Genomic DNA, 27,943 nt, shown 5'->3' with positions numbered 1-27,943 from the left:
CCGGTGGCTGCGGCGGGAGGCGGCGCCGGGGGGACGGGAGAGGGGAGGACACCGGGCAGCAACCGAGCGCCGCCGGGCTGCGGCGTCACTGCGGGCCTGCGCCGGCCCCGCACCGGCACCGGACGGCACCGGGAGACACCGGCAGAGGGAGCGGCCCCGCGGCACCGGCACCGGGCGGCACCAGGACCGGCCACGGGAGCGGCCCCGGTCCCGGTGCCGCCGCGCAGCCGCCGCCCTTGTCCCGGACAGCTCTGAGCGGGGACACCGGGCCCGGCCCCGGGATGGGGCCCGGGGGCCCCGTGAGCGGCTGGCCCCTGGCCGGGACCCTGCTGGTGGCCGTGGCCGCCTCGATGGGTAAGAGATATACGGGGACCGGGGAGGGCCGGGGGAGCCGGTGCCACCCTGCGACTGGACACGGTGCCACCATCTGTGACACGGGGATCCCGCTGGGTGGGAGGGACTTAGTGCCGCCAGCCGTGACTGTGAGTCGTGTCACACACGGCCCCTTTGACCGGGGGTTGCTTGCAACAAAGTGTCCCCCTGGGCACTGTGTCTACTCCCCCCAAACCCGCCTCCCATTTGCCGCTTTCGGGGTGACCCCGGGAGCAGCAGGCAGGGAGCCGGTGGCTGACCGAGCCGGGATGCCCAGCCCCGGGGAATCTGGGGGCTTCCCATGCACGAACCCTGTGCCTCAGTTTCCCCACTTGTCCCTGAACTGCCGTGATCCCATTTTGGGATGTGTGAATAATGCCATGTGAGATTCCCGCAAAGCCCATTTCCGTGGCTGCTCCGGCGCCTCTGGCCGCCCCCGGACCTCGGCCCGCGGCTATTTCTGGGAAGACAGGTGGCTCCGGACAGAAATAGAGTGGGAAGTGCCACTGGAACACGCGGAAGGAGGGGAAGCTGGGGAGATCTGGAGGAATCTGGAGGGGTTGGAGAGCTGGGTGGGATGGAGTGGCGTCTGCAAGGATGTAGGGTTGGATGGAGCCGAGTATGGGGGTACATAGGGGCAGGGTTTGGAAGGAAGTGGAGTGGGATGGGGCAGGATATGGGGGTACACAGGGGCAGAATGGAGCAGGGTTTTAAGGGATATGGGGCAGGTTGGAGCAGAGCAGGGGTTGGGGGGTACATAGGGACACCGTTTGTGGGTCCATGGGGCAGGACACAGCAGGGTATAGGAGATGTGGGGCTGGGTATGAGGGACAGGGGGACAGGAAGCAGCAGGGTATTTGGGAGTGTATAGGGGCATACTTTGGGGATCCATGGGGCAGGATGGACTGGGGTACAAGGGGAATAGGACACAGTGGGATACAGGCTGTGCTCATGTGGGAGAGGAAGGGCATGGGGCGCTGCTGGTGCCCCTGAGGGTGGTGATGGCGAGGTGCTCCAAGGCCCTGGTGGTGGGTGGCTGTCCACAGTGGCCGGGGGTGAAGACTGCCTGTGGTACGTGGACAGAAACGGGTCATGGCACCCTGGCTTCGACTGCGAGTTCTTCACCTTCTGCTGCGGCACGTGCCACCAGCGGTACTGCTGCCGAGACCCTCTGCGCCTGCTCACCGAGCGCCAGCAGCGCCATTGCCTTGCCTTCAGGTGCCACAGCTGGGGCTGATGGGGCTGGGGGCTCTCCTGGGCAGCCTGGGTGCTGGGACTGGGTGCTAGGCACTAGTACTGGGTGCTGGTCACTGTATGCTCTGCACTCGGCAGTAGTGCTGGACACTGGTATTGGGTACCGGGCAGTGGTATCTGGGCCCTTGCAGTGGGTGTGGGGTAGTGGGTGCTGGTCACTGGTACTGGGTGCTAGGCACTGGTACTGGGGGTTGGACATTGGTACTGAGCAGTGGCAGCGGGTGCTGGGTGCTCTGCACTGGTACTTGCTGGGGGCACTGGGTGTTGGGCACTGGGCACTGTTACTGGATGTGCACCGGTTCTGAGCACTGGGGAGTGATACTGGGCACTGGGCAGTGCTACTGGGTTGCCAGGCTGTTGGCTCTGGGTGCTGGACACTAACATTGGGTGATGGGCATTGAGTGCTGGGTGTTGGGTACTGGTACTGGGTTGTTGGTCTCTGGCCAGTGGTACTGGGCATTGGTGCTTTGCAGTGGGTGTTGGGACTCCTACTAGGTGCTGTGCACTTGGTACTGGTACTGGGTGCCAGGCTCTTGGCATTGGTACTGGGTGCTGGTATTGGGTTCTGGGTGCTGGACGCTGGTACTGGGCACTGATACTGGGCACTGCACATTGGGGGATGGATGCTGCGGATTGGTCACTGGTACCGGGTGCTGGCACTGGGTGCTGGATGCTGGTACTGGAAACTTGCACTGGGTGCTGGGCACTGGTTACTCCCACTGGATGCTGGTCACTGGGCAGAGGGCACTAGTACAGGGCATTGGCACTGGGTACTGGGCACTGCTACTGGGTGGGCAATGCTACTGGGTGCTGGGCAGTGGTCACTGCTACTGCTACTAGGTGCTGATAGCAGTGCTGGACAATGTCACTGGGCATTGGTTCTGGGCACTGGGCAGTGTCACTGGGTGCTGGGCATGGGGCACTGGGCACTATCAGTGGGTGCTGGCTGGGGGTGTGTGCTGCGGGTGCCTCCCTGGCCCTGCTCCCCACGCCCGGGGGTCCTGCAGCCCCAAGACCATCGCGGGCATCGCCTCAGCCGTGGTGCTTTTCATCGCCATCGTCACCACTATCGTCTGCTGCTTCATGTGCTCCTGCTGCTACTTGTACCAGCGCCGGCAGCACTCCCGCACACCCCTGCAAGGTGCGGGGCTGGGATGGGGGTGCAGGAGGGTCCTGTAGGAAAAGAGGGTGGAGTGGGGTTGAGGGGGCCTAGAGGATTTCAGGGGGAAGGGGGGTCTGGTGGGGGGCTGTAGGGATGGGGGATGCAGGGTGTGCAGGAGGAGAGGATCAAGAGGGTCTTGCAGGTAAGGAGGTGCAGGGTTAAGAGGACCTGGGGGAATGGGAGGGTGCAGGAGTGGGGGATGCACGGATGGGGGGTGCAGGAGGAGGCTCGGTGCATGATGATGCTGTAGGTACAGGGTGGGGGATTGGGGGGGCCTGGACAGAGGCCTGTGGGAATTGCTGTGTGTGTGGGGGCTATACGGGTGGGAGGTGCAGGAGGGTCCTGTAGGTAGAGAGTGGAGGGGTTTGGGAAGAGGCAAGGAGGGTGTTGGGGTAAAAGGTGGAAGCTGAAGGGATGAGAGATGAGAGGGAGCAGAAAAATCCTGTAGGTGTGGGGTGGGGGGAATGGTAGGGGAGGCAAAGAGAAGGGGAGCTGTTGGAATGAAGGGGGGGATCGGGAGGGTGGGGGGTGGACTGCAGGAATGAAGGTGTAGGAGGAGGGGTAGGGTACAGGGGTGGGGAGAAGGAGACATCCTGAGGTACACGGTGGAGGGATTGCGGGGGGAAAATTTGGCACTGTGGTGAGGGTCTGGATGACACCCCAGTGGCCACCAACCTTAGGGCCACCACCACTCTTAAGCACCATCCCTGTCCCTGTGTCGGGGTGCTGCAGACCTTCCCAATCTCTCCCACAGGCCCGGAAATTCCCCTGTCCAGCTACCACCCCGCAGCTCCACCAGCTCCCTTCCCCGTGGACCCCAAAGCCGGCCCTACACCTCCCCAGCCTGGCTTCACCCCCATGGCCATGTACCCCCCGCCTGGCCCTGCTGCCCAGTACCCCATGTACCCCTCCGGCCCCCCTGTCTACAACCCCACAGGTGAGCACTGGGGGGGAACGGGGACCCTTCCTATTCCCCGGGGGGCCTGGTGGCCTGGTGACACCGCATCTGCTCCCCCCGCAGCACCACCACCCTATGTCCCGGCGCAACCCAGCTACCCTGGAGCATGAGTCCCTGCGGGGACCCCTGTACCCGCCGCCGGCCAGCGGGCCTAGGCTGGGGACCCCAGGGACCCCCCCTGGCGCTGGGGGGCTGCCTTAGCCAGCGCTGGATCGGGCTCTTCCCAGCCATCCTGGGGTGATCCGGTGCCAGCAGAACAGGGTGGCCCTTGTGCCACACACTGGGCCCTTTGTGGGCGCCTTCTCCCCTGGCTCTGGGTGCCAGTGGCCCTGAGCACCCGCGGAGGGGTTCCCGGGGGGTCCTCCGAGGGCCGTGCACCGCTGTCTCCCTGCACACTACCCCTGGATTCACCCCCGGCTCTTCCCTCCGGGTTTGGCATTAAACCACGTCTTGTGCCCACAGCCTGGTGTTGTCTCGGTGATTCTAATGGGGAAAAAAGGAAAGGCAACGCCCCCAAACCCTTCCCGCGAATTGTAATGTGGGGAAACATGAATTCTGCTCTGTCCCTTCTGCTCCCGAGACTTCTCCCTCCCAAAATTGTGTTGGGATGGGTAATTCCCACCAAATCAGCCGCTTGGATGAGCCAGCCTGGACTGCTGGCTGCCCACTCAGCCCCCATCACTCAAAATGGAGCGTGAAACCACCCCTGGATTCTTTCGGGTGAGAAAACAGCAAACTCTGCGCTGGGATTGGGACTGTGGGCGTGTGAACAATTCCTCTATCCATGCCCCCTCCCCTGGACAGGAATAATCGGGGGAGGGTGGGTGGTGTGTTACCTCGATGGTTGTTCCTGGTGGGATTCATCCCTGCCAGCACTGCTGGCTAAATTTGGGACCAGAGTCCATCAGTCCAGAAGAAAAGCCAGGCAGAGCCACCTGGAAGGACAAACCCCTGTTCCATCCTGTTCCATCTCCCAGCCCTCTGCATCATACCCAAAAACCGTCTGAGGTGCCTGGAGTGGGGGGATCCATGGGGGTGCAGCTCCGAGTTTTATTGAAGTGGGATGGACAGGAAAAGAAATAATAATAAAAGCAGCGACGTGGGTTCTGGAGTGTGTGTACACAGCCAGCTGCGTGGGAGGCTCAGGATTTGGGGATCCCCCGCTCCCGGAGGTAGAGGTCACGGATTTCGGTCAGGCTGCGACTAAGCCCGCCCAGCGCCTGGGCGATGCCGCGCAGCACTGCCGTGGTCTCCCGACGGCTCTCGGCGTATTCCCGGCGGAACGCCCGCATCTCCTGCACCAGCCGCTCATTGGACTGCACGAGGCTGAGCTGGGGGCGCTCGGGGGTCCCGTCCAGCCCCCCGGGGGACCCTGCCTCTCCCGCGCCGCAGTGACTGAGCTGCTCGGCCTCCTGCTCCAACAGCAGACTCGGGAAGTCGGAGCCCAGCGGCTCCTGATGCCCGCGGAGGTCGCCGAGGGAGAGTTCGGAGGGTGCGGAGCGCGGGGGGCTCCGGCTCCAGCCCTCGCACAGCTCGTTGGGCGGGCAGATGCCGGGGCGGGGCAGCCGACAGTCTGAGCGGCGGCCGGGAACGCCGTCGGCAGCGGGGCCGTGGAAGGGCTCAGTCTTCACCTCCAAAGGCTCCTCCTTTACCGGCTCCTCCTTTACACCTGTGGGACCGAGGGCGAGCACAGGGCAGCTGCAGGGATCTCCCGTGTTCCCGGTGCCCCACGGACCAAGTGACAGACCCTGTTGTCTCCATCCCTGTGCTCATACATCCCATCCCCTGCACCCAGTCCCAGTTCCATCCATACTTATCTCCATAGTTCCGTGTCCCTCATGATAGTTCAACCCCAGCCCCTGTCCCTTGTCCCTCTCCTGTCCCCAGTACTCCCATACCCCTGTCCTGAATGTGGTGTCCCCATGTGCCTGTATGGTCCTGGTACCCCCACGTCCCTGCCCCAGTCCACCCATATCCCTGTCCTGAACATGGTGCCTCTACGTCTTTGTTTGGTCCTGGTACCACCACGTCCCAGTTCTCAGCCCACTAACCCCCATGTCCCTGTTCTGGTCCCAGTATGGAATATTCTTTGTCTCTGTCTTGGTCCTGCCCCATGTCACTGTCCCAGTCCCACCACATCTTTGTCCTGTTCCCAGCCCCTTCTTATCCCTGTCCTGGTCCCAGTAGCCTGTGCCTTTTGTCCCTGCCCTAATCCCAGTCACCCATATCCTTGTCCTGATCCTGGTACCCTTCTGTCCTGGTATAGGTGCCCCTGTTACTCTCCCTGTCTCCTATGTCCCTGTCCTGGTCCTCCCACATCCCTGTCACCTGTCCCAATATTCCATGTTTGTATCCCTTTGCCCTGACTCTATGTGTCTCTGTGTCTATGTCTCTCTGTGTCCCTGCCCCACTGTTCCTGCCCAGTCCCTCCATTCACCTGTAGTGGTCCCAGTGTCCTGGTCCTGGTTTTTCCCACATCTTGGTCCCAGTCCCTTCACATCCCTGCTCTTTTTGCCTGGATCTGTGTCCCAGTCCCTCCATGTATCTTCCCAGGCCTAGTGATGCCTTAGCATGCCTCCATATCCCTCATGTTCCTATCCCAATCCTCTACGTCCCTGCCATTGTCCCCTGTATCCATGTCCCTGTCCCCCATGGCATGGTCCCAGTGTCCCTGTCCTAGCCTTAATCTCCTGTATTCCTGTCCTGGTCCCTCTACACACCTGTCCTGCTCCCAGTTTCTTGCTCCTCATCCCATTCTCTTGGTCCTGGTCTCCTGTGTCCCTGTCTCAGAACCATGCTTCTGTCCTGGTCCCCTGTGTCCTGGTTACTCCATGTCCCTGTACTGGAGGGACCAGGGCCTCTGTGCCTCTGTGTCCCTGTCCCAGTTCCTCATGTCCCTGTCCTGATGCCCTGTATCCTGGTTCTCCAGGTGCTGATCCAGGCCCCCTGAGTCCCCATCCCCATCTCCCCATGCACCTGCCCCTGTGTTCTGGTCTGGCTGTGTCCCTTTGCTGGTCCTGGTCTCCTGTGTCCCTGCATGCACCTGTCCTGGTCCCAGTGACCTGTTTCAGTCTCAGTTCTCTTGCATCCAAGTCCCAGTCACTCATGTCTGTGTCCTGGACCCCCATATCTTGGTCACAGTATCTCCATGTCAGTATCATGGTCTCCTGTATCCTGATCCCCTTGCTTCCTCGTCCCCTTGTGTCCCTCTTCCTCCCAACCTCTCCCAGTCCCAGTGGCCCTGTGTCTGTGTCCTGGTTTCCCATGTCCATGTCCTGGTCCTGCATGTTCTGGTGCTGGTCCTCGTCTCTCTTGAAACCAGGGTTAGATGGGATACTGGGGAGAAATTCCTCCATGCATATGTCCTGGTCCCAGCGTCCCCATGTACCTGTTGCTTGTCCCCACTTCCTAAACCCATTTCTCCAGGTCCCATTCCAACTCATCCGTGGCCCCTATTTCGTCCCCCATCCTGGTCACCCAGCAAGTCCCTGCCCCATGTCTGTGTCCTGGTTCTTCATGTCCCTGTCCCACCATACACCTGTGCCGGTCCCTTCGGAACCCGGTCCCAGCGGAACCCGGTTCCAGCATCCTCGCGACCCTGCCCCGCTCTCCCCTGTCCTAGTCCCGGTCCCGCATGTCCGTGTCCTCCGTGTACGTCTCTCCACTCTTCCGTCCCGGCCCAGCATCCCCGTGTCCCTGCCCCATCCCGCTGCCGCTGCCCGCACATTCACCGTGCTGTGCCGACCCCTCGGCGCTGCGCATCGAAGGGTCGGTTCCGGCGGCGCCGCGAGGACCCCAGACGGGGGCGGGCCCCGGGCCGGGCTCGGCCGCGCCGTTCCCGTTGCTCCCGTTATTCCCGGTGCTCCCGGTGTTCCCGTTCCTGGCGGCGGCCCTGCCGGCCGGGCCCTGCCGCTCCAGCCGGTGCCGGCTGATCTTGTCCCCGGCGCGGCGGCGTAGCCCCCGCCAGCGGTTCTTCACCTCGCCGATGTCGCGCTGGTGGCGGCCGGCGGCGTTCACCTTGTGCGTGATCCGCCACCAGATCTTCTGCTTCTCGTACGCGTTCACGGTACCGGCGGCGGCGCCGAACAGCAGCGGCTCGTACCGGAGCACTTCGCTCATCAGCACCTCCAGCTCCTGCAACGTGAAGTTCGGCTTCCGCTTCAGCAGCCCCCGCCGCGCCCCGCCGCCGCCCGCCGCCGCCATGGTCCCCGCCGCCTCCGCCGCCTCATGCCGCCGCCCGGCCGTCCATCGCCGCCGCCGTGTGCCCTACACCGGTTCCCCGGTACTGAGCGGGGGAAGCGGAGCCGGACACCCCCGACAGCCCCCGCCCCGCGCTGCCGCAGCCGGATCCGGGACGGACCGGAGACCGGACGGGCCGGGGCTGCACCGGGCCCCTGCCCGCCCCGCCGCGCGCCGCTCCGCCCCCGGTGCGTTAACGGCGGCCCCGGTGCATTAGCGGCGCCCCCTGCCGGCCCCGCCGCGTACAGCAGCGCCCCCGGCCCGGTAACGGCGCCCCCTGCCGGGCCCGCTCCCTCCCCATCGGGGGCTGCACCGCCCCGCTCCGCCCCGGCCGCCCGGTTTCAGTGACACCGTCGGTGCTCGGGCGACGCCTCTGGTGCTCTCACCCCGGGGCCGGTCGGATTCTCGGTGTGGGATGTCCCAATGGCCCCGTGGTGCCCGCGTTAGCAGGGGCCTCCCAAGGGGCAGGAGTGCGGGGGCAAGGGGCATGAGGACCCCGTGGTGCGGATACTGCTCCTCCCGCTGGGGCCACGGCTCTGCGCGGCTGCAGAAGTACCCCCCAAAACGGCGTTTCACCTGTACCGGGAGCCGCCTCTCAGCCACGCACGTGGGTGTCCCGGAGCAGGGGGAGCCTCCCAGGGGACACTCGTGTGCTGCTGCATCCCCAAAACGGCCCCCGCCCCGTGGTGCCAGGGGGGAGAACAGTTCTGGGTGACCCCGGGGGTTTGGGGTGCTCAGTTTTGGGGTCACCCCGGAGTTTTAGGGTGACCCTGAGGCACCCAGTTTCGGATTACCTTGGAGTTCGGGGTGACCCTGGGGCAGCCCCAGGATTCCCAGTTCTGGGTGTACTCAGAGGGTTTTAGGTGACTGTGGGGTGGTCCTGGGGTGTTCAGTTCTTCATGACTCCAGAGTTTTGGGGTCTCTGCATGGCTCTGGGTGCCTGGTTGTCTGTGTCCAGCAGCAGCAGGGTGCCCCATTTGCAGGGTTTGGCTGTCCCATTTGGGGGGTCCTGGGTGCCCCATTTGCAGGGGTTCTGAGTGGGTGACCAGGGACACCCAGGTTAGGTTGTCCAGGTGTCCCAGGGTGCCCAGTTCAGGGTGGGGTATGGGTGTGGGAGAGGGAAAAACTGCCCCTGGCTGAGGTTGCTGAGTCCATTCCCAGACACCCCCTGCGCCTCAATTTGGGGTCTGGGGGCATGGACCTGTCCAGAGGCACAGGAAGCATTTGGGTGAGCTTTATTGCTGATGCAGTGGCCACAGTCAGACAAATCATGATCAAGGTGTCACGACAGGAAGGATGGGGGGAGGAGGATGGGCATCACATGACCCCAAAACCCACTGCCCCCCTTGAGCTGGTGCTTTCCCTGCTCTCTCTGAGGTGGATTTGGTTTCCATGCTCTGAGAGTTCTGGGGGTCCCCCTGCAGTACTGTGGGTGCGTACAAGATGCCCGAACTCCTGGCCCCAGCCTGGCTCCCTGTGTCCCACCACTTCCATGCCCCCTCTCTCCCTGGCTGCTCCCTTCTCCCACCCTCCCATTCCTCCTGACGTCAAGCCTGAACCCCCAGCTCTGCAGCCACTGCTGTGCCTGAATCCCAAAACTCTGCTGGCCACCCAGAAACCTTGTGGTGATGTGATGATGGTCTGGGTATCCCCTGCTCCCCCCCATGGCTGGGGGTACTCTTGCTCACCCCAGGCTGGACCCTGGATAGAGTGGGGTGCCAAACCCCTTTGTTATGCTCTGACGGGGAATTTCCATAAGGATCAGCTCTGCAGACCCCTGCTCTATTCTTGGCATCTCCAGTGGGGCACAGTGCTGGTAGAAGAGTGAGTTTGAAGGCTTCACAACCATCAAAAAATAAATACAACCTCCTCCATCATGTCCTGCTGGGCCCGGCCCATCCTCCGTGTCCCAGAGAGATCCCTGCTCCTTGGCGTCGGTCACTGCAGGTTCCAAAGGGCTTGTCACGAGAAAGGTGAGTGTCTGGGGGTCTGCCATGGGCTGCAGGGGAAAAATCCTCCCGCTCCCTACTGCAGCAGCTTCGGCAACTCCACCTGCAGGGAAGCACACCCCATTACTGGGCAAGCAATGGGACGGGGTGCAGGACTGTCACTGACATGGTGTAGGGACATCCACGACAGGGTTAGATGGGCTACTGGGGAGAAATTCCTCCCTGTGAAGGTGAGGAGGTCCTGGCACAGATTGCCCAGAGAAGCTGGGGCTGCCCCATCCCTGAAAGTGCCCAAGGCCAGGTTGGATGCGGTTTGGAGCAACCTGGGCTAGTGGAAGGTGTCCCTGCCCATGACAGGATAGAGATGATCCCCAAGGTCTCTTCCAACCCAAACCATTCAATGACCTCTTTTTCTTGGCCAGGCTGCCCATGGACAGCCCAGCAGGGACACAAACCACCTGGAGTGTGTGAGAGGTTTCAAGGCTCCATGCTGGGACCAGCATTAGGCCCTTTTATTCCAGCAGTTATTACTGCATGGGGTACATACTTGACAATGTGCTGCCCAAGGGTGAATTTATGGGCCTCCTGTATTAGGAGGGCAGTTGCTGCCACAGCTTTCAAGCATCCAGGCCACCCTTGGCTAAGTCTAGCTGTTTGAGAAGTTGGCCACACCTCTCTGCTGGTCCCCAAGTGCTGTATCAGTACCCTCAGATCAACATTCACTCATATGTAAAGAGTTCAAAAGGATTAGTCAAGTCCAGACTGGGGCTGACACCAAGAAATGTCTCAGTTGTTTAAATGCAGATGAAACCTCTCCAGCCATCCTGGGCTGCCTTTGACCCCAGGGGCATGGGCTCAGCCACAACAAGATATCAAGAGCCCAGTGAGTTATAACTTACGGATGGGTTTTTCCTTGTGTCCCAGCCCCTGGATCCTGGTGGATCTGCCCAACACAGGAGCTCTGCCAAGGGATAGATCTGCAACTGTCATGCTCTTTGCCAAGGGATGGATCTCCTGTTGGATGCTCTGCCAAAGGATGGACCTGCTGACCTCATCTGCTCTGCAGGATGGCATTAAAGGATGGATCTTCCTTCCCCATATGCTTGGCAAAGGGATGGATCTGCCCCTGTGCAGGAGTTGGACACAACCCCACTCCAGAGAAGGACACTGCCAGAGTGACAGCCACTATGACCTCAGCCCCCAGCCCCACCCTGTGCATGGGCCCCACCTGGCCCTGCACTTGCCTTCTTGAGCTGTTTGAGGTTGCTGGAGCGAATGGCTGCCAGGAGCTGGTCTCGAGAGTTCTTCTCCTGGACTGGCAACGCCCGGTCTCCCAACTTCCTCTGTGTGGCTGGCGAGAGAGAGTTCTTCAGGTTCTCGTTGATCATCAGTGGTGGGGCGAGTGGAGGAGGAGGTGGGGGTGGTATGGTGGGTGCCCCTCCTTTCTTGGGAGAGCTTTTGGGGGAAGCCTTGGGGGATGGCTGTGGGGATGCCTTGGGGGACCCCTTTGGCAGTGCTCCAGGCTTGGGCACCTCCAGGAGGTCTTTCTTCTCCCCCCGTTCCTGTGCCAGTTTCTGCTCCTGGAGGCGTTTCTGCCTCTGCCTGTCCATGTTTCGGCTCAGCAGGTTGGTGACAGTCATGCGTGGCCCAGCCAGCTCGAAGTGGTAACCCAGCTTCAGGAGTGTGGTGTTCTCTTTCAGGAGCTTGGCAATCTCCATCTCTGTTTTCCCCCCACAGATGTGCCGCTGGTTGTGGAAACGTAGCTCTGTCAGTGTGTTGTTCTGCAACAGGGCCCGGAAAATGGCCAGGATACCCTTGCCTGTGATGTGGTTGGAGTCCAAGTTGATGCTTGTCAGCACCTTGTTGGACTTGAGCATTATGGCAATGGCAAAGGCCACGTGGTCATCAGCGCGGGTGTTTGCCAGGGCAAACACCTTGACCACAGTGTTGAACTCCAGGGCCTCAGTGAAGCGCACCAGGGTCTCGTTGTTGATGCAGTCAGAGTTGTTCACGTTGACCTCGGTCACCTCAGCGTCATTGTTCTTCACCTTCTCGATGAGCTCGTCAAAGATGCTGGAGGCTTCATCATCCTTGGCTTGATCTGCAGAGCTGCTGGAGGAAGACTTGGAAGGGCTGCTCCCGGCTGCTGCCTTGGCCTCCTGTTTCTCCTCCACCTTTTCTGCCTTTTCTGCTTCTCTCTGGGATTTATCATTCTCATCTGCCTTGGATTTTTTCACAGCTGAAGCCTTTTCCTCTTCTTTTTTATAATTTTCTTTTTTACCTTCCCCTCTTAAGTCTTTTTCTGCCTGTTTCTTTGATTCTGATCTGTTCTCCTCCTTTTTGTCCTTCCCTGTGTCCTTTGATGCTGAATCCTTTTCTTCTTGCTTTTTTTCCTTCTCTGTCTCCTCCTTTGCTGCTGAGACCTTCTCTTTTTCCTTTTTATCCTTCCCTGCATCCTCCTTTTTAAAACATGAGCTGTTCTCTTCTTCCTTTTTATCCTCCCCTGCATCTTTCTTCAACTCTGAGCTCTTCTCTTCCTCCTTTTTGTTCTTCCCTGTGTCCTTCTTCAACACTGAACCCTTCTCTTCCTCCTTCTTGTCCTTCCCCATCAGCTTTTTTTCCATGGCCTTTACTTTATCATTCATAGCTTTGTTCTCTTTGCTCTTGGTCTCAGTCTCAGCTTTACCTTTCAGGTCTGTTTTCTGAGCACTATCTTCCTTTTTCGAGTCTTTCCCCACTTTAGCATCTTGTTTCTGGGCCAGTTCTTTGGAAGGAGATTCTTTTCCTTTTTCTTCTTGATTTTTGTCTCCCTCATTCTTGCTCAACCTGCTTTCCTAGTGGGAGAAAAACACCTGGGAATTACAGAAACAGGTGCCTCTGACCTACAGACTTGCCACCCCAGTCCTGCGGTCACTGACCTCTGTCACATGGGAACATCCTGCAGCCTGTGGCTGGCCTTTGAAGAGGAATGTTTGGCCCAGCCGAGGTCCCAGCTCCAGGGAAGGGTTCAGCATGTGAGTGCCTTGAATGTAGGCAGAGCCTGCAGGACCCAGGTGTGATGAGGTCCTGCTGCAGCTCTCTAAGGCAGCTCTGCTCTCCTTCTGCCTCCAGCCCCCCCTCCCAAAGGGCTCTGGAGGTCTGCAGGACACCCTCCCTGACAGGCCATAAGCTAACAAGGTGTAGGAGCACCTTCTCTGATACCCCCTCTAAGTTACAATTTTTAAATCATTTTTCTAACTAGGGATGGAGGTAGTGCCTGTCTCCCTGTGAGCCCCAGGTGCTTTCCCACCTTTCCTAAATGGTTAGGAATGGCTGGATGCTTGGTGGCTTTTCCCAGTCTGTAGCCCAACATTCTCCACACTGTCCTGGATGTGTATGCAAGCAGGGGAGAGCCCACAGCAGTGTCCCTAGTGACACTGCTGACCCAGCAGTCACTCCAACCCTGGGTTCTGCAAAACCATTCTCCCTTCAATGGCAGTTTGCACTTTTGAGCAGAAAACTGAGGAAATGGGAGAATGGCATTTATAGCTTTCTAATGCATGAGGTACTCCCAGCATATCTGCTCCCAGTGTCCAAAGACATCAAAAGAAGGAAGGGCTTGGAGAGTCTGGGGGAAGGTCAGAAGGAAATTTTGGCCATTTTTACAAGCATGTGACCCTTACCCTTGGTACAGCCTGTCCTGGGCATTGCTGCTGGCCATAGCCAACTCCAGCAGCTTGGGGACACAGCCAATGCCTTGTTGCAGCCTTCAACGAAGGCTGAAGGGCTGGGAGGGGTCTCCATCAGCATTGGTACAACCTTTGATATGGTTCTCTGGCAGTTGCCAGAGGGCAGAGTTACATGGGATATTGGGAAGAAATTCTCCCTGTGAGGGTGGTGAGGCCCTGGCACAGGCTGCCCAGAGAAGCTGGGGCTGCCCCATGCCTGGAAGTGTCCAAGGCCAGGTTGGACAGGGCTTAGAGCAACCAGGGATAGTGGAAGGTGTCCCTGCACATGGCAGGGGGTGGACTGGGATTAACTTTATGGTTCCTTCCAACCCAAACCAGTCTGGGACTCCATGACATGAAACACATCCATTCCCAAGGGAGAGGAACCAATGCTTCAGGTGGCTGAAGGGAGATGAACTTGACACTGGGACCAAGTTTGCTGCATAGTGGAGGATACTACCATAAGTTTCACATCAAGGTTTGGCAATTTAAATGCCCTTCTCCCTCCTCCACAGCTAGGGAACACACAGGTCCTCAGCACTGGCCTGGCTCATCACCTTTGCTGGAGGGATTTTAGGACTCCAGGGAAAGGAGGAAGGAAGATGCCTCTGGGAGATGCAGCTGTGATGCCTTTACAATCTCCCTGGATCCTCTCATGATCAGGACAGCACTGTGGCTTCACCCAGTGCCTGGAACCCCCAGATCTGAATCCTGACACCACAGTCTGCAGTCAGGCTGGCCTCCTCCTCTTCATCCTGGTGCTCCACAGTGTCCATGCCGGGGGAGCACAAGGCTGAACTTTCCCCACATGCAGTACTGCCAGCCCTCAGGGACAGATTTTTGTGGAAAGAACTGGCTGTGCATGGGCAGTCCTGGGGACTGTTTGTACCTGGTGTATAAACAGATGCCATCAGGGACGAGAGAGCTGTTTGTTTAGTTAAGCGATTTCTTGGCTCCTGGCGCAGGGCTGAGCAGGGACAGGAAGGCTCTTGCCAGACCCCTACAGAGCCTGGCCCGGCCTGGGGGCCCCATAGTCCCCACAGTCCCTACTGCTGCCACCCTAGGGAACAGGGATGGGGCTCCCATGCACCCCAGTCCTAGGTGCTGCAGGGAGCAGGTGATGCCACCTCCTCTGGCACTGAGCCAGGGGTCCTTCTCACCAAGCTGTGGTCTATTCTCAGCACCAGAATGGTACACAGATGGTCAGTGACATCCTGAAGCACCTCAATGGAGGAAGAGCCCTGGCAGGAGGCCTGTGGGATGAGGACACTGGTGTTGCCCTGCTGGTACCCAACAGGGCCTCCCCAAGGTGTTTGGGAGTGCCCAGGTTGCAGGTTCCTCTGAGAAGGAACATTTATCCTCCTCAGGGCTCTGTGACATTTTGGTGACCCCAGGCTGAGCACCCATCGAGTCAGAGCCAGCAGCCTCATCTCCATGCCAACTGCTCCAGAAATCTTTCTCCTTCCCAGCCCAAGCTCACCCAGCCTAACACTGGCGAGCTCTGAATCTCCCCTGAGCACCCTGGGCACATCCAAGACAAAGAGGAGCAAAGGCTTTGGCCAGGGATGAACAGAACTTGGAGAGACGGAGAAAGACCCTGGTGAAAATGACCAGCAACCTCTCCCATGCTTGAAGAAGGTGATGGTTTACTCCAAGCAAATTAAAATAGAAGAAAATTAAATCCATGGAAAATCCCTACTTGGGAAAGGTGCTGCAGCACATGCTGGGTATGTACTGTTATGTGGTTCAAGCTTCCATTCATGGATGTGTGACCACATGTCCATGTGCTGCAGTTTGGGGGAGGAGAGACCGGGAGCCAGAGAATGGGATGTGGGAAAAGGAATCAGGAGAAAGAGAGCTGGGAGAAGTCAGGGGAAAGAAGCTGGGGGGAAAGGAGCCAGCTGTGGCCCCAGGCACAGGAACAAAGGAACGCAACAGATATGCAGTGACCATCATGGGTGTTTCTGCCACTGTGCGTAGCACTTGTGGGATCATTTGCTTACAGCAAATTTGGGATGCATCAGAAGATCCCATCTAAGAGATGCAGGTTATTGAAGAAGTGCTGGATGGTTGCAGGGGATGAGAGGGGTTCAAGTTGCTTCATCTCCTGTGGAACTGCCTTGGGAGAGCACTTGGCACGCACCCAGCTCCAGTGGCTGCAGAGGGACAGGAATCGGGAGGAAAAAAATGTTCAGGCAAGAAACCAGATCTGTGTTTCTAAAACCAAGGGTCACTGTGGCCCAGCTCCATCCCTTGCTGGAGCCTGGGGTCATCTCCAAAGCAGGTCTGCTCCAGGCTCTGCCTGAGGTCGCATGGGTGCCCAAGAGGGAACATGTCCTTGTCTCCTCCTGCCTTTCCACCATCCCAGGGCTCTCAGTGTGTCCCACTAGCCCAGCACATGCTGCAGCAGCCAGCCTCAGGTGTCACCAGCCCACACTGGTGATAATTCCAAAGTCCTCACCTCCAGGCTGGAAGTGCAACTGGAAGTGGAGCTCGGAGGCAGAGCTGTGTTTCAGGAGAGAGATAAGCACCGTTCCCTTGCTCTGGAACCCCTGGCTGCCCCCATGGCCACCAGCACAGCTTCTCCTGCAGCCCAGGGCCAGCTGTCCCCTCTTCATGGCTATCCTGAGTCCTTGTCTGCTCATTTCTCTCTGCCCACTGGCATATTTACCTTGGGTACCTGGAAACCAGTGCTGCTGCATGCACTCTGTGCCATTCCCTCTGCCACAAGCACATTTATTAGGGGAATATTTTTACACAGCATGTCAGACCTTTAAAAATAAGCCTAATGAAAACAGCCTGGTAGTCGGTTGATTAATCACCAGTGTTTTGATGAACTGAAATGCCTTCCCGTTTCCTCTAAATAGACTAAAATGAGCATTGCCATGGCTTGTTAGCATTTGTAACCATCAAACCCACTCAAATGTTGCCTTAAAAGGCAAAGGAGACTGGGAGCTTCTTGCCTGGAATCCAAGCACTCACTCCAGCACTGAGCAAGGGATGGGGCTGGGGACAGAGCTGGGGATGGGGAAAATTAATCTGGAGGTGGAGTGAGGGTCTCACTTCCTGCCCCCAAAGCCCCACAGCTCATTTTGGGGTGGAAAATGGCTGGTTTAATGGCAGTTATTGATCTGGCTGCTTGTTTAGCAGGCGGAAGGTGGGCACAGTCACCCTGCTGTGCCCAGAGCAGATTCCAAACAAAAGGGAGAGGAGAGGAGAGGAGAGGAGAGGAGAGGAGAGGAGAGGAGAGGAGAGGAGAGGAGAGGAGAGGAGAGGAGAGGAGAGGAGAGGAGAGGAGAGGAGAGGAGAGGAGAGGAGAGGAGAGGAGAGGAGAGGAGAGGAGAGGAGAGGAGAGGAGAGGAGAGGAGAGGAGAGGAGAGGAGAGGAGAGGAGAGGAGAGGAGAGGAGAGGAGAGGCAGCTGCTGGTACATCAGTCCCTGGCAGAGGAGACATGGAAATGCATTTGCCCAAGTTTAGTCTTTGTAAGGGGCCAGCTTTCCCCAGCCTGCAGTTATTTTCAGAGGTATGTCCTGGGAAGAGCCCCTCATGGTCTCACCACGACAGGATATGCTTGGCTCAGGCAAAGAACAAGAGGTGAGGATGGAATCTTGAGAGCATGAGCAGCTCCGTGCTGGCTCCAGGGAGGAGTACCCCATTGAGGTTCAAGGAGGGCTTGGCTGGGAAGCCAGAAGACTCCCAAGATCAGAAGGGCACAGAGCTTTTGGAGTGAGTCCAGAGGAGGCCAAGAGATGCTCTGAGGGCTGGAGCTCCTCTTATCTGGAGACAGACTGGGAGAGCTGGGGGTGTCCAGCCTGGAGAAAAAAAGGCTTTGAGGAGACCTTAGAACCCCTTCCAGTGCCTAAAGGGGCTCCAGGAGAGCTGGAGAGGGACTTGGGACAAGGGTCTGGAGAAACAGACTATGGCTTCTCACTGCTGGAGGGCAAGGATAGGTGGGATACTGGGAAGGAATTCCTCCCTGTGAGGGTGGTGAGGCCCTGGCCCAGGCTGCCCAAAGAAGCTGGGGCTGTCCCATCCATGGAAGAGTCCAAGGCCAGGTTGGACAGGGCTTGGAGCAACCTGGGACAGTGAAAGGCATCCCATGGCAGGGCTGGAATGGGATGATCTTCAAGGTCCCTCCCCACCCAGACCATGCCATGATTCAAGAGTCCACAAGTTCCTCTGTGCAGGTGACTGCTGGGGACATGAATCATGCTGGTCCCCATGAGGAAAGGCCAAACCTGCACTTGCAGCTCCTGTGAAAGTGGCTCCAGGAACAGTGAACTCAACTCAATCTGCAGCCATGACCCTGGCTCGGTCTCTAATGTCACCTGCAGCTCTAGGGGCCTCTGGAAGCTGAATATGAGACATCATCCTGTGATGATATGAGAACCTCAGGAGCACAACAGGGGAAGCTTGAGCCAGGATTGGGTCCATCCCAATCATCTGTACTGCTGGGAAATCTAGAGTCAGCTCCAAGGTGGCTGATAGTGGTTTCTGCACATGCACTGCAGCCCACCACGACCCTCCTCTGGGGACCCACTGCGTCCCTCCTTTCCAGCAGCTTCCCAGGCAGGGCCATGCTGGCTGTCTGGCATGTGGATTTGGCCACCAACAAAGACTGTCCCACCAGAACCAAGCTCCTTACAAAGCAACTGCAATCCCTACAGAGCTGCAGACTTGGGAATAACACCCAGGCCAAGGGGTTGTTCTCTCTCCCAGCCTTTGCTGGGATAATAAATTCCTCCTGCAGCCTATGAGACATTTTCCAGATCATCTCTTGGCATGGCATGGCTTGGACAACACCAGCACAATTCCATTGGTCCCACACAAATCCTGAGTAGCTTTTGGTGGTGGAAAAATGGGGAAGTGGGGAAGCCCAGGAATGAGGTGGGATCTCTGAGACACAGACAGACAATTCACCAAAATCTCTTGGTCAGCTGTGGGGGTCCTAGACCACACTGGTGAGGGAAGGAAACTGTGTTGAGTTGCTTAAATTAGCAGATTTAGGGATAATTATGATCCATGACTAACAAGCCAATCTTCTTTCACTGCCTGGGGGGTTTCAGTCTGTCCTACAGCCCTTTATAGGGCTGCTGCCAAGCCCTATAAAGTCTCCAAAGCTACCACAAGACTCTAGGATTGAATCCACAGCTCTAACTTTGGGAATCACTCTCTGGAGATACCTGCCTACCTGCCAGACTCTGAGGACTCCTATGTTCCCTCTGTCCCACCCACCTATCCCAAATCCCAGCCAGAGCCCATGAGCGAGGCACCAGCTTCCTTCCACCCCTCAGTGTGACCCTAGGGCTGAGGAGGCTGAGCAGGAGCCCTGTGTGAGCTCCAAAGGGACGGGGATGTCCTCTGAGACTGTCCCACTGCATGGAGAAGCCATTGAGGTGGCTGGGGGCAAAAGCAGGGGGGTTGCAGGTTGTTTGATGTTCCTGGTATTTGGGTACCTACTTCTGGAGAGGATTGCTAGGGTCAAGCCAAACCACAACAAGTTGCCCAAGCTCTTTTCCTCCATTCCTCAGCCAGTTTTGAGTAGCCTAGGGACAACTCGGAGCCAAGGACATTCCAGAAAGAATGCTGTGTCCTTGGCTGAGTCCTGGGAGCTGCTGAACCTGGATTGCCAGTGACCTGCAAAGGAAGCAGGATTGTGAGGCTTCTGCTGGCTCTGGGACACCCTGGACAACCCTCCTGCTCCTCAGCAAATACCATGGAAAGATTTGTGGGAGACCCTGCTCACATCCACGGGGCTTCTTGAGAGGATCAGGCAGCCAAGAGTTTCTCTTGGCACATTTGGGCTCTTTTGGCAGGAAGGAAGGTTGAAAGGACCTCAGCTTTCCGCACTGAGACATACATGACCCCTGGCCATGCTCTGTGTGCTAAAGCCCAGAGAGATGTAAGCAACTCCTTGCCCTGTCCTGCTTCACATATTATCCTGTCATTTTCACAAGGAGTTCAGCTTTTCCCCTTCCCTTCTGCCCAGATCTCTCTGACCTCAAATATCACTGTGTCTTTGCATGTCTCAGGCCAATGTTTTTAAAAAGTCCCCTTTCTGAGATGCAGATCTCCAGAGACTGGGCAGCTTCTGGCCCTGATTATGCCTCTTTTTTCCCCCTGAATTAAGGCAATAAATGTTTTAACTTGGTTTCCTTTAACAGAAGAGCTCCAGCCCTTCCATGGAGATGCAGCCATTTCCCAGAAAGCTGTAAAGCCACTGAATACTATGCAAATGGAAACTTTTTTCATCTAACAAAATCAAGTTTTAGAAGTCCAGGTTTTTCTCTTCCATTTGCTGTATTCCCAGCCCTTCTACTGGCACTGCCATGGCTGAACTGGATATTTCCAAGATGAGACCTTCTCCCTGGTTGTCTCCTCTTCATCAGGGATTGAAAAGAGCAGGGAATCCAAGCAATTAACACTACAAACACCTCTAGGCTGGATTTCTGCCCAGCGCACTTTGTGGGAAGCCCACATAAAGCATTCATTGGATTTTTAGGAACAGCAGAATTGCAATTCAGCCCTAGCAAGTCTTAATCCGATCTCCATCCTCTGTGTCATAAATGCTGGATGGTCAAGGAACAGGACACTGCTCCCAGCCTCTTGGCAACACATGGGCACATCTCCAGGCCCCTTGCTGGTGCAAGTATCCAATGGATTCCATCCAGCAGCCCATGGAACCATCACAAATACCCCCTGGCAGTGGGCACCTGGTGCTGGAAGATGATCCCAGGTTCTTGCAGCAGGTGACATGAGCCAAGCTCCAGGTGCCTACCTGGAAAATCTGGACAGTTTTGCTGGTCATTCCCTTAAATAGTTTGTGGGAAACAGGAGCACCTGCTCCTCAGGCTCTGGCACCACATGGGAGCTGCATCCCAGGACAGAGCACTTAGTAGGCATACAGCCAGGCATGCCAGGGGTCACCATCTCTGGTTCTTGGGAACTGGGGAATTCCCTGTAAGGAAGAAAATGGCAAATCACTCTCCTTGGCAGAGGCTGCCATGGCTATGCAGGAGCTCATTCCTGTGCTGGGCATGTCCAACATATGCCATGGTGCCCCTGTCAGGAGGAGGGACCCCTTGGAGCTCTCAGCAGCATGCAGCATAAATCCTGATCCAAATACTGTGCATAAGCCCTAGGCTGCTCAACACATGGTCAAGGGGTTGCACAGGACACCTCTATGACCTGGGCTGGTGCCTCTCCAGTTGTGTTTCAGGAAATCACAGAATAATGGAATCACTATGGTTGGAAAAGCCCTCTAAGCTCATCATGTCCAGCCATTCCCCCAGGACTGCTATGTTCACTGCTAACCCCTGTCCACAACAGCCACATCCATATCCACACAGCTCTTAAATCCCTCCAGGGATGGCGACTTCACTTCTGCCCTAGACAGCCTATGCCAGTGCTTTACAATACTTTCCATGCAGGAAATTTCCCCCTATTTCCAACTTGAACCTTCCCTAGCACAGCTTGAGGCCGTCTCCTCTCCTCCTGTCCCTTGTTCCCTGGGAGCAGAGCCTGACTCCCACATGGCTGCAGCCTCCTGTCAGGAGTTGTGCAGAGACAGAAGGTCCCCCCTGAGCCTCCTTTTCTCCAGGCTGAGACCCCCAGCTCCTTCAGCCACTTCTGGGGCTCCAGACCCTTCCTCAGCTCTGTTCCCTTCTCTGGTCCTGCTCCAGCCCCTCAATGACTTTCTTCTCCTGAGCAGCCCAAAACTGTTACAGGGATTGAAGGTGTGACACCAGTAGTGCCAGCACAGGGCATGGGCACTGCCCTGGTTCTGCTGCCACACCATGGATGGGACAGGCTCTTGTTGCTTCCACAGCTCCAGTTCCTTTCTGTTTTCATCCCTGTTTGCTCCACATTCTGGGCAGAGGAAAGGACAGAGCAGGACCCTTCACCCTCCAGGTGTGTCTGTCCCCCACCATCCTGCAAGCCACACCTTGACTTCAAAACATATGCCCTGCCACTGAGATCCTCTTGCTCCATCCTGCCACGATTCCCACACAGCAAAGGGTGGGCTGGAGCAATATGACCGGTTAATCCCAGCGTCCTGCTGGAAGCTGAGTCACTGAGATGGTTTTAGCACACAAGTGATGTCATAGTGCTGCGAAAGAGAGGGACACATAACGGACCCAGCTCTTCTCCTCCTCCATGTCTATTTATCAGCTCAACATAAACACATATTAAACCTCCTGGGCAGCTCAGCCCATATAAGCTAAACACTCCAAACACTTCCATGGACTTATCTGTATCCCTGTTGTGCTTTATGTAAACATAGAACTTGGATTTTTACTCTTTTTTTCCCAATTGACTAGAAATCCATTGGTTTCTTTCCCTGCTTGTGCCCTTAGATGGACCGTGGATCTCCCAAACTTGTGTGTGCCTTTGGCATGAGCTCCAAGTCACTGGGAACGCTTTGTGCTGCAACTCACCCTGGTCACAAAAGGAAAAACAAGGAAAGCAAAGCTTCTGCCCCCAAGGGCATCACAAAAACACTGATCCAGCTGTGAAGGTCTTTCTCACACCATTTTTTTAGGAATGCAGCTCAAAGATGCCTGTGTTCTCGCTTCCCATTTTTCAGCTGTTCTCCACAATGCAGATCCTTCTGGGAGCTGTCATGGGATTGTTCATGCTTCTATGTTAACCTTGGAGGGTTGTTTTATCATCTGTTGCAGGTAACAGCTCCTGCTGCTGCTGCTCATCCCTCTTGTGACAGGGTTGGGACTTTTGCAGAAACTCAGAATGAAACACAGAGCACAGACAACAGTTTTCATTTCTGAGCAATGAAAGGGATCTCCTGGACTTCACAGAATTACAGAATCAATTTGGTTGGAAAAGGCCTCTGAGATCACCTAGTCTGATCTGTGACCAATCCCCCCCACCTTGTAACCCAGCCCAGAGCACTGAGTGCCACATCCAGGCATTCCTTGCACACCTCCAGGAAAGGGGACTCCACCACTGCCCTAGGCAGTCCTGTCCTGTTCAATATATGACCACCCTTTCCATGGAGAAATTCCTTGTGATGTCCAACTTGAACCCTGGGAGCAGAGCCTGACCCCCACCTGGCTGCTCCCTCCTGTCAGGGAGTTGGAGAGTGACTTGTGCAGCTGGAGGGATCATCTTTGGCCTCCTTTAAAGACCAAATAGGAACGGCTCAACACCTTTGGTTTCTTTCCAAATGTGTGACTAGTTTGGATATCCTGGCTATCATCCATGGAGGAACGCAAAGCCCAGGAAGCTGCCAGCTCTATTCCTCTCTGTGTGCTAGTGAAAGTACCCACAGCTTTACCCACTGCTCATTCCATGGGCCGGAAGCCACTGCAGAAGCCTCTGGATGGATGTCCCAGTGTCACCCACCCCTTTCATCTCTTTTGGGGGGCCAGAAGCTGTTCAGAACAATTTATTATGGTCCCTTCTCTCCTGTGAGAGAGATGAGACCCTGGCACAGGTTGCCCAGAGCAGCTGTGGCTGTTCCATTCCTGGAAGTGTCCAAGGCCAGACTGGACAGGGCTTGTAGCATCCTGGGATAGTGGAAGGTGTCCCTACCTATGGCAGGGCTGGGTGGAATGGGATGAGCTTCAATGTCCCTTTCCACCCAAATCAGTCTGGGATTCTGGGATTCTTTGAACTTGATGATCTTAGTGGCCTTTTCCAATTATAAAGATTCTCTGATGAGGGAAAAGAGACCAGGTCAGGACATGGCTAAAAGAAAGGCAAGAGCTGAGAATTAGTGAAGACTCTTGGAAGGGAGCAGGAATAGTCTTGGCAGTCAAGAGAACTGAGAATTGAGAACTGAGAACTGGTTAATAAACAGAAGAGCAGAGTTTCAGTACGTGTGTTAGGGACAAACTGGGAAGATGCTCAAGGAATGATATAACTCCTGCTGTACCCTCGTTTGCAAATTCCCTCAAGTCTGAACCAGCAAGTTAAATAAAGAGCTGCTTTCTTCCCTCCAGATATTTTAATGAAAAGATGACAAGCTTTGAGCATTAATAAAAAATTTAAATCCTGACTTGCTTGCCCGTGGTGTTGAAGAAGGGCTCACTGCTGAGGATCTCCACTTTCCATAGAGGATTAAAAATCACCCAGGATTAAAATCACCCACTTTCCATAGAGGATTAAAAATCACTCCACTTTCCATAGGATTAAAAATCACCCAGCAGCAAGTTCCAAGCCTGAGAGAGTCAGAAAGGAAGGCAGGACTTTTTACAAGACCTTCCCAAGCTCTTGTGAAAACAAATCCTTCTCCGGGACCTGCTGTCCTCTGGCACCAGCATCCTTCAGATACACAGAATTTGGATTAAATAAACTCTCTGAGTTCACTTCTTTTCCCTCTGCATCCAGACCAGGCCATAAGGAGCCTGTCCAGCCTCCAAGAAGAGAGCTTGGGGACACAGAGACATTCCCAGGAGCCTGCAGGGATAAGGATGCATGAAACAGGAGGAGGTCTTGCCTGCAGAGGAATGGGATATCTGAGAGAAAGCGAAATGGTGCTGGAAGATAACTGAACCACCTCAGCTTCTCGTGTGCAAAGGCGGTCCAGCCTCCATGAGACAAAAATACAGGGACCATCTGCACTGTGCACATGTAGAAGATTTTATCCTGTGTCTGTGATGTCTCTTCAGGAGATCTCCTTGGAGCCCTCTCTTCTCCAGGCTGGACATCCCCAACTCTCCCAGCCTGTCTCCAGATCAGCAGAGGTCCAGCCCTCAGAGCATCTCTGTGACTTCCTCTGGATTGGCTTCAGAATACTGAGAGCTGTTGATGAGAGGGGCTGGGATGGACATGTATGGGGTAATGCCTACACACCCTGGGGGATTGCCAAGCCCGTGGGAGGGCAGCCACCATGCCTGTGCTGGCTGGCACAACATGGAATCTGCTGACACATGAGAGGGATTTGTCATTGGAGACCTCAGAGCTCTGAACAGCTGGGGGAGAGTTCAACACCTGCCTGGGGTGCTCTGGATGGCTCCATGTTTTATTCCATCCTTCAGCAAAACATAGCCCTGGGACTTCCCTGGACAGAGGGGACCATTGGCCTCCTGCACTGTTTTTTCTGACTGTTCCTGTGGTCTGATGATCCCATCCCATCCCATCCCACCCCATGGCAGAAGACAGCCCTACTCCACCACCAGCATGATCTGCTGTGCCAGCGCTGTAAACTGGCATTTTCTAGGTGTTAATCATAGATCCTAACAATGGCAGGGAGGAAGGGGTGTAGGATACACTTTTTTTCCTTGGCCTCCAGGGATTGAAATAGAAGATGAAAGTCAGTTCTGTCCTATCCAGTTACTGCAACACAATCAAACTGGGCCATTTTCACTGACAAACTTGACCTGTTGCCAATTTGCTTTGTCTTCCACAGCCTGAACCTCCTTAACTCAGAGGGCTGCAGGAGATTTTCCAGGACCCCTGTGCTGTCCTCCCCTCCAGCCAGAGCCCTACACCATAACCCAGGTGTCTCTCCTCCCCAGGCCACCCCTTTCCACACCCCAAGTCTTCTCCCACTGCACACACACTCTCAGACATTTCCAAACAACATTATGTTAAATCAGGCAATTTGACAGATCTCTTTTTAACAAAATTCACAAATTTCCTCCTTTCCTCCTGGTCGTGGACACTTCCCTATGCCAATTCCCAAGCAAGTCCTCATGTTCCAACAGTTAACACTGAAACAGCAACACGAATCCCGTCAACCCCAAATGTCCCCCCCACCTGAAAAAGCAAATTTTTTAGTGTCACCTCTTGGGATCACCTGCAAAACAGTGGTCACTGGGATGACTGGTCCTACATAAAAGCATTTCCCTCTCCAGGCAGGTTTGTCCTGCAGCACCTGCACTTCCGCACCATAGGGAAATTTTCCACTGGTGAGGAAATCAAGGCAGAGCCCTTGTGGTGAGGGGCATGGCACTCACTGTCCCCCAGCCCATGTCAAGCACCATATATAGAAGGTGAAAGCTGCTCCTTTATTCTCAGAGCCAGAGTGAGGTCCTAGGCTGCCCAGGACAGGGGTGGGAAGGAACAATTTAACCCCTTGTTCAGCTCTCCAAAATCAAGCTTCAGTTATTTTTCCTACTGGTGCAATTTTCATTCCCACTCATCCCAATATTTAGAAGGGAATAAGGGTATCTATGCCACAGTCAGGAGAGGACCCTCCTATATAAACTCCACAAATATCCAGAAAGAGAAATATCCAAGTGCTCTGTGGTAGTTACAGATTGATCACCCAGCTGGAAGACCCAGGGTACAGCTGGGTGACCTGGAATAGATCTGGAATCAGAGCCAGAGCAGAGCAGTGCCCCACAATACTTGGCACTGCTTGTGCTGCCAAAACTCTCCAGCTCCGGCACAGCAGATGCGAATCCTGCCTGCGACATGAAACCAGCCCATGACCACATGGGTCAGCTGCTGCAGAATCGCCGTTTTTCATTTTTTGGCTCAGTCTGCCATGGAAACTAGGGAAACCAGACACTTCCCAGGCTTCCACACACAAAGCACATAGCAAATACTCTTAGTACTGAGGTTAATAAATGTTACAGAAAAGCAGGACTGTCTCCCACTAAGGCACAACACAAAAAGAGGAAAAGGACTGACATGAAGCTCTCGAGCTCCAAGCAAACTCTTAAAGGATTTGCCAGGTGCAGAGAGGGAGATAAATATACCCAAATCAAACTAAAAGAAGGAATTTTAAGTGAACAATAAATGCAAAACAAATGGCACAGGGTAAAACTTGCTTCTCAATGTGATTTCCACAGAGCAGGAAACATTTTTATTCCACAAGAACCAGAGACTGTTTAATCTTTTGCATAAGAAGAACTGAAAGGATCAAGAGTCCAGAGATCTCCAAAGGAGAGGGAGGAAAAAAAAAAAGAAAAGAAAAAATGCAGCCCGTGGCATTGCTGTCACTGCACCGGCCCCTACAGCAGCCTCCTGTGAATCCCAGCTCTGCTCCCAGCCCTGCCCAGGGATGTTAGAGAAGGGGCAGGGAGAAAATCCCTGGCACCAGCACAGGTTTTGGCTTTACTAGTATCACCAGGATTTTATGGGACACCCTGTTTCCTCCCGGAGTGCCAGGACCAGCTCCCTGGTCTCTCCAGGACAGCTATTCTTCCTCAGCAAGTGCACGCCTTTCTCAGGTTTTGTGTTTTCCATCTCGTCCCTCACTCAGCCCGGGGGAAGGGGGGGGTTTGAGGTGTGTTCCCGCAGCAGCAGTGGGGGACGTGACTTACGTCTATCGAGTGCTCCCGCTGCAGGAGCCTCCTGGTGTCCTTGTCGTGGTGGTTGAGCGCCGTGTCACAGTTTTGTGGGCCAGGTAAGGAGTTTTCTGATTGGTTTGTCTGACTGCGCTCCACAGGGATGCTCCCATCCGCATCCACCACATCCAGCTCCTTTTCCAGCTCCTCCATCTCCTCTGGAGACAAAGTAGACAATAAATTGTCTATATCTGGATCTTCACTAACTTGTCGCCGGTATTTGGCCACTTTGGACATCTTGGCTCTCTGGCGAGACACGGTGGCGGTTGTGTGGTACCCAAAGCAGGAGAAAAAAAAGAAGCCGAAGCTCCAAGGCTGCTTCCCGAACGGCAGCAGGTGCTGAAGTGTTAAATCTCAGCAGCTCTCCAGCCCGAGATACGGTGGTTATCCAGAGGGGACACCCCTCGGTCCAAGAGTTGGCCAATAACAGGATCCAGTGGCGGTTCGGGCGCTGGGAAGCCAATGGAGCCCAGCGGGAGGCGGGGAATGGTGCTATCAGAGGAGCCTGAAACCCGAGGACATTCCAGGGAACCGTGCAGAGCTACATGACCAAATTTAGTCCGGAGCATTTCGCCTTTTAAAGGCAATGGGCCAACCTAGTGAGAAAACAGGGAAAAATGCACGAGCTGGCAGGCCGGGAATGGGGGGTGGAGGAGGCAGCCTCAGCCTGTGTCATGGAGGATAGGGGGCTACTAAAGTGGGCAGCGTGGCTACAAAGGGATGGGGGGAGCCTCTGCTGTAACAGTGACAGCTCTTGGCTAAAATCGGCAAGGAAGCACCCACTCCAGAGGAAGTTTTCCTCTTTCTCCCGCTGCAGCATGGGATCGGTGCTGTTAGCCGACGCGCTCTGCCCCACAGGAAAGGGCTGGAGGTGGCGGCGGTGAGGCAGACTGCTTCCATCGGAGGGATGGAGGCAGCAGGTAGCGAGTGCTCCGGGCTCTGCAGACCTGATTCCCCGGGGATTGTCAGAGCTCCTACCGACCCGCAGACCCTGAGGGGCTGTTCCCGCAGCTGCTCTTCCTCACACACTCCCACTTGCCCTC

At 56.0% G+C, this 27,943-nt stretch overlaps 3 protein-coding genes across 4 annotated transcripts; 1 reads left to right on the top strand and 2 right to left on the bottom strand.

The window, feature by feature from the left end:
* The first annotated feature begins 34 nt into the window (after window positions 1-34).
* Window positions 35-4,207, top strand: SHISA4 (shisa family member 4). Its single transcript, XM_066565200.1, has 5 exons — window positions 35-354; window positions 1,419-1,590; window positions 2,634-2,767; window positions 3,543-3,725; window positions 3,810-4,207. The coding sequence occupies exons 1-5, from the start codon at window positions 282-284 to the stop codon at window positions 3,854-3,856; spliced, it is 609 nt and encodes a 202-aa protein (XP_066421297.1). The 5' UTR covers window positions 35-281; the 3' UTR covers window positions 3,857-4,207.
* A 557-nt stretch (window positions 4,208-4,764) lies between these two features.
* Window positions 4,765-8,153, bottom strand: LOC136566173 (myb-related transcription factor, partner of profilin-like). 2 transcript variants are annotated; one of them, XM_066565198.1, is made up of 2 exons: window positions 7,472-8,153; window positions 4,765-5,415 (listed from the first exon to the last, which is right to left on the bottom strand). In XM_066565198.1, the coding sequence occupies exons 1-2, from the start codon at window positions 7,947-7,949 to the stop codon at window positions 4,889-4,891; spliced, it is 1,005 nt and encodes a 334-aa protein (XP_066421295.1). In that variant the 5' UTR covers window positions 7,950-8,153; the 3' UTR covers window positions 4,765-4,888. The 2 variants fall into 2 exon arrangements, with proteins under 2 accessions (XP_066421295.1, XP_066421296.1); XM_066565199.1 differs by having other exon boundaries at window positions 7,478-8,153.
* Window positions 8,154-9,576: 1,423 nt separating this feature from the next.
* Window positions 9,577-27,137, bottom strand: LMOD1 (leiomodin 1). Its single transcript, XM_066565367.1, has 3 exons — window positions 26,877-27,137; window positions 11,179-12,768; window positions 9,577-10,037 (listed from the first exon to the last, which is right to left on the bottom strand). Exons 1-3 carry the CDS (start codon window positions 27,135-27,137, stop codon window positions 10,011-10,013), a joined length of 1,878 nt encoding a protein of 625 aa, XP_066421464.1. The 3' UTR covers window positions 9,577-10,010.
* Window positions 27,138-27,943: the final 806 nt, after the last annotated feature.

Source organism: Molothrus aeneus, chromosome 24, assembly GCF_037042795.1.
Source record: "Molothrus aeneus isolate 106 chromosome 24, BPBGC_Maene_1.0, whole genome shotgun sequence".
NCBI classification, from domain to species: Eukaryota; Metazoa; Chordata; class Aves; order Passeriformes; family Icteridae; genus Molothrus; species Molothrus aeneus.
The sequence above is the reverse complement of the archived record's forward strand: the minus strand, read 5'-3'. Positions and strand labels throughout refer to the sequence as shown.